General features: G+C 47.2%; 1 protein-coding gene across 1 annotated transcript in view; it reads right to left on the reverse strand.

Moving 5' to 3' along the window:
- The window catches only part of RTKN2 (rhotekin 2), a 29,138-nt gene extending 23,359 nt beyond the window's left edge, over positions 1 to 5,779 (reverse strand). The window contains exons 1-2 of the mRNA XM_035138071.3: positions 4,230 to 5,779; positions 2,662 to 2,861 (exon numbers count right to left, since the gene is read on the reverse strand). Coding sequence (XP_034993962.3) covers positions 2,662 to 2,861; positions 4,230 to 4,286 — 257 coding nt within the window. The 5' untranslated portion in view covers positions 4,287 to 5,779. The remainder of the gene's footprint in view (positions 1 to 2,661; positions 2,862 to 4,229) is intronic.
- Between the last annotated feature and the right edge of the window lie 221 nt (positions 5,780 to 6,000).

Raw genomic sequence — 6,000 nt, forward strand, 5'->3', positions numbered from 1 at the left:
GTGCAGGGAGCGCGGGCGGGTGGCGGCGGGGGCCTGATCCGGCCATAGGCCGAGTGGGGGAGGCGGCGATCTGGTGGGAGGCCAGCTAGTGGTGGCGACGGGGGCCGATCCGGTCGTAAGCCGAGCGTCAGGAGGCCGCTAGGGGCGGCAGCGGGGGGGGGCGATCTGGCCATAGGCCGCCGGCAGCGGCGGCTGATCCAGCCGTGGGCCGAGCGCCAAGAGGCCGCATGGGGCGGCAGTGGGGGGGCCGATCTGGCCGTAGGCCGCAGCGCCCGATCCGGCCTCGGGCGGTGGGGGCTCGATCCAGCCTTCGGATGTCGAAAAAATTAGTAAGCAGGCCCCAATTTGTATCGTTCGTAAGTAGAATTTTTCCTAAGTAGGGTTATTCATTAGTCGAGGTACCACTGTATTGCAACTCTAACCAACCCATTAAAATTAAGCCACTTAGGGTTCAAAAATGACACATTTTTAGGACACTGTAGCACATTCATAACTGTGAACATTAACACACACCCTCCAAATAGCTCTATCATATGAAATCTACTGGAACTTCTAAGCCTGGTTGAAACCAAACAAATCTGGCAAACCACATTTGTGCTTTTCTGCAAATTCCCATCTTTCAATGACATTAGAACATAACTAGTATGGTACTTTGTGTCTTGGGCAAATTTCTCTAGGTATCCTTTTTACTCATAACAGGAACTGGGGCAAGATGGACAGAGCAACAAATTAAAACAATTTACTTCCTCCTTTGCTTCTTTACTGGACACACAGGAAAAGTCCTTGTAGAGGCATTATCACTTGGTCCTTTTGCCATGAACCCACTATGTCTCTTCACTCGACATACAAGAGACAATGCCCTGCTCAGCATAAAAACAAAGTAGAATAGTGCTGGAGTTACAGATTGCGCAATTCCTCTGCCATCAGCCTGCTGTGTTGGTATGCTAGACAAGCAGGTGCTTGGTCTGCTGCATGTCTAGCACAAAAGCACAACAGGCTGGTGGTAGAAGGAAGGAGCAGCTGCAGCCAACCCCTTCGTTTCTATGCAGGATGTTAAATAGGAAGCTTCACCTCCTGGATGTCCAGTAAGAATATGTAATAGGCTGCTGGAGGAGAGATGAAGTGCTCTGAGCCATCAGTGGCAACCTCTTTTGGTTTCTGTGCTAGGCAGAGAGGAGGTAGTATATACATGCTGCCTAGCACAGAAACCTAGGCTGTCAGCTGCCCCAGCTGCGAAACACCCTTTTCCACGTCCAGCATAGAAATTCAATGGTGCCCTGTCCTCCTTTTGGCAGACTACTTCCTCTTTTGTGCTCATCCTTTTAGTGGAATGAATCTGTCATATATGGATTAGCGTTTTAGATTCTGTTCATATATTTTCATTTTCGTATTTCTTGTTTTTCTAAGTTACTTTGACAATTTTGTGTAAAAAGCAATGAATGAATACATTAAAAATGTAATATAATACAAAAATAAGCAAGTGGCCAAAGCTACAGTGAAGCATAATAATAATTAAATTCAGGATTTTAAAATCCTAAACCATCTTTTTCGAGTTGGCTGGAGGACAGGTATTTTATTTCCTTTCTTGGTTGATGTAGTTATCAATATTGACCAGCAGATGGCACCAATTAATCGTTTTATTTTATTTTATTGGGGGGGGGGTGTGTACAGGGAAGATATTGTAAATATATGCCCAAGCTTTTCTGTGTCTTCTAACATTTGATATGGCATCTTTAGATAAGAAATGTAACTGCAAGGCTCAAAACACTTTAAAGGTCACACCTGCCCTGAGAATACTTTGCTTCTGAGGGTTGCAGAGCTCGTTCCCATTGCTTACAGAAAATTTACACATTATCACTTGCTCCTTCCTGTGTTTCTTCATTAGGGGACCAGGTTATCCTAGCCATGTGGGAGTCACTCCTCCAAACCCAAAGTGGTTCCCACACAGGATGGTGTTTCTTGTCACTAGACCCATCTCAAGATCTCCTTGACTCCTGGATCTCCTTCATAAGAATTATCTGCTCTTTCAACCCTCTACTTTTCTTCCAACTAGTGCAGCAGCTAAAACTGTTCTTAGTCCCTGAATGAGACTAAGGCCACACCGATCATCTGCTGCTTACAGAAATTGCACCTGTCTTTCAACTTCAGCAGCAGAAACATTTGTTGCATCACAGCAATTAAAGGTAAATAAAGGTACCCCTGACCATTAGGTCCAGTCGCAGACGACTCTGGGGTTGCGGCACTCATCTTGCTCTATAGGCAGAGAGATCCGGCGTTTGTCCGCAGACAGCATGACTAAGTCGCTTCTAGCAAACCAGAGCAGCGCACGGAAATGCCATTAACCTTCCCACCGGAGCAGTACCTATTTATCTACTTGTACTTGACATGCTTTCGAACTGCTAGGTGGGCAGGAGCTGGGACCGAGCAACGGGAGCTCACCCCATTGCGGGGATTCAAACCGCCAACCTTCCGATCGGCAAGCCACAGTGCCACCCATGTCCCATCACAGCAATTAAGTCAGTAATATTTTCATTAAAAACCCAATGTTTGGAGAATATTGGTTGGTGAGTAGTTACCCCATGCTGAAGTACAGGCCATTACTGTAATAATGAGTGATTAATGGGGAATGCTTGCAAGAAAACTCTTGAGATTACTACTGACCGCACTGTGGTTCTCTTCATGGTTGATTCTCCTGTCTGTTTCTGTAATTCTCTCCTGTAGGCAAGGATGCGAGCATTGCAAACCATCAGATTCTTAACTGCATGCAATATTTGGTCCTTTTGTGTGCTCACAGCAAGCAGCTTACAAATTCCTTCTCGCATTCTCGTTTCAAAGTCAATTTTTTCTTGAATGCTGCCATCCTAAACACCAAAACACAATGGAGTTGTCAGATAAACCCCAAATGACAGATTTATGATTTATTGGAGGGGAATAAAGTTAGTTAAACCAGGAACAACAGATGACAGGAACTACAACCATCATCAGCCCGCAGCCTCCTTAGCCAATACAGTGGAACCTCGGTTTATGAACACCTCGGTTTACGAATTTTCGTTTATGAACGCCGCGGACCCATCTGGAACAGATTAATTCACTTTCCATTACTTTCAATGGGAAAGTTCACTTCAGTTTATGAACGCTTCAGTTTATGAACAGACTTCCGGAACCAATTGTGTTCATAAACCGAGGTACCACTGTAGTAAAGTATGGTGGGAACTAGTGTAGTTCATCAACATCTGTAGGGTATAAGCTAACTTATCCTTACTAGGAGGTGTAGATTTTTATTTCATATTCAGTTCTGCGATGGGGTTAAAGACATTTTCAGTCTATGTTCCAAGGATCCTGGAGAAGATGGACCATACTTTTCTAAAAGGCAATTTGCCCACTGCCCGTGGGCTGCGTTAAGGCTCTCAGCCCAAAAGGCCTGGCTAGAGTCCAAGGGGTGACCAGAGTCCTAAAACTAGAAAGCCAGCATCACACAGGGAGGCTATGGCATGGCTCAAGAGATCCTTCGAGGACTACTCGGGTGCAGTAAAATCTGAGGGGCAGGTGTCCTTCCTGACAACCCTTCTAAGACTACGCTGTACAGTACTGTGCAAACGAAGGTGGCTTTCTTTTCATTGATGAGAGCTTCAGCACTAAGGCAGCTTTGCTTAAGGTGCAGCCTATCAAAGAGTAAAACGATGGGACTGCTCGCTATTGGGTGGCATTCTGGTCGGTTTAGGGGCTTTCCTTTATTTGGCGGTCACTGGGCCGGCAAAAAAAAAAGAGGGTCGCCGGAGGGCACCTCGCCGTCCCTGCTGCAGCCCTTCGTCCCTTCCCCATCCCTGCTCCGCTACACCACTGAAAGGGAGCAAAAAGTCGGGGGGGGGGGTGTCCTTGAAGAAAAACCGCCCAAAGCCAAAATCCGAGAGTCTCCAAAGCGGGGAGGGTTGAACTTTAATACCTCATCCCTAGCCCGTTTCCAAATTTTTGGCTCCTGGGTCTAAAAGGGCGATGGGCGCCCGGCCCCTGCCTTCTCCTGGGGCTTTAGCCGGCCGCTGCCAGGAAAGGAGACGAGGGAGGGGAGGGGGCGGGAATCCATGTCGCCGCCTTCTCTCCTCCCCTGATTACTATTTACTTGATGCAGCATGCAAGGAGGACGGGGAGACAGACCTCCAAAACAACAGCAACGCGCGTTTGCTCTCCGCCCCCCCCCAAAGGCGGGGAGGCGAACGGCCCCCACTGCTCACCTGTCCCTCCTTCACCTGCTGCTCGTCGGCAACGCGGCCTGCCCGGCACCGCCTCATCGCCTTTCCCGCCTCGGCTATGGCTATGGCCGCCTCCTCCTCCTCAGAGCCGCCGCAGTTCAAACTTCCCGCTCCGCCTCCTTCGCCGCTGCTCCGGCCCAACTGCAGCGCAGGGCCCGCCTTTTCCTCCGCCTCCTTCTCCTTGTCCCGCCTCGGCCACAGCTCCTTGTTAGAAGGCCGCGCTCCCCTGGCGGCCCCTGAGGCGAATGGCTGCGCAGCCGCGCGTTGTTGTTCAGGCGCCTGTTCAGCCAACAGCCCCCCCCCCGCTTTGCTTTATAGCCAGGCTTCACCTGGTGCATCCAATGAGGCAATTTATGAGAAGGCAGTTTATTAGCTGCACCAAACAGAAGAGAGAAAAGGCGCTGAAACTGAAAAAATCACAACCTGTTTGTCCATAACACTCTCTAAAATTTGTTATATAGAACTGTGGGTACTGTATGGTTAAACAGGTATATATTGTTCAAACGTTTCTGTGTGATATTAACTTTTCTGATCTTTAAGCATTTAGCTTGATTAAAAATTGAGCTCAGTTAAACAGAGCAGTCAAATCTCTATATATATTTCTAGGGCAACAAATCTATATACTGACAACATTATTTGATGGCTTAAAGAGGGAATGGCTGCGAGTCATTATGGTGAAGGACCTCCATACACACTGCCCAGGCTTCAGTGCAGGATTTATGGATAGGCTAAGTAGGCTGAAGCCTAGGTCCTCTAAATCTAGGGGGCCTCGCCAGCCAGCCCACTCCCCAGCGCTGTGGACTCCACTCTCCAAAATTGCAAACCCAAGACTTCATGTGAGGGCAGGGCAACTTGGGCCTGCCAGGCTTGCACCCTAGATCTCTGCAGCTACAGCAGGCGCTGTCTCTCAAACGCCAACAAACCCCCCCTTTCTCTATGATGGGAGATGTAATGCCTCTGAATAAAAGACATTGGGGAACAATAGCGGGAGAGGGCAGTTGCCCCACATCCTGCTTGTGCTTTTCCCAGAGGCATCTAATTGGCCACTAGAAGAAGCAGGAGGCTGGATATCCTCCTGTAGGACACTTCTGGGTTCTTATGACTGCTCCAGAAAACTAATTTCAGCCTCTTGAGGACTGGGCGCAAAAAGACCAGCCCTTTTTGATGGGAAAGATGGAACATGGAGAGAGCAGAAATAGACAAGCATAACTCTGTGGGCGTTATCAAAAATTGTCAAAAGAGAGTAATAAATCATTACTAAAGAATTTTTTAAATTGTAATGACAGCCATATGTACATGGAAATTTATTTTCTCATTATTAATCCATCAGTACTCAATCAGGCAAACTTTCATTGCTTTGTATTTTCCCCAGGGTACATTTATCTGGAAGCTGTTGAGAAGCTGTCAGAAGATAGGAACAGTATAGAGAAAACCAGTATTAAAATTTACAACCGTTTATTTTGTTGCTGAAAAACTCCAGGTTTTTTTTTTTGTATTTTGTTTTTGCTTCCTGCTTTATTAAAATGCCACAGGACTGTTCTTTTGTTGCCTCTATAAACTGATGTGTGTTGTGAATAAAGGCATAATACGATGCTTTGCACATTTGTGTAGTGGGAATGCCATAACGAGACAAAATACACCCCCCCCCAAGTGAACATGCAATGCCAGGCCTTCATTAAAGAGACATTCATGGTGCAGTTGTATGCATGTCTACTCAAAAGTACATCTCACTGAGTTCAATGGTGTTTACCAT

Source organism: Zootoca vivipara, chromosome 5, assembly GCF_965207765.1.
Source record: "Zootoca vivipara chromosome 5, rZooViv2.hap1.1, whole genome shotgun sequence".
Taxonomy (NCBI): Eukaryota; Metazoa; Chordata; class Lepidosauria; order Squamata; family Lacertidae; genus Zootoca; species Zootoca vivipara.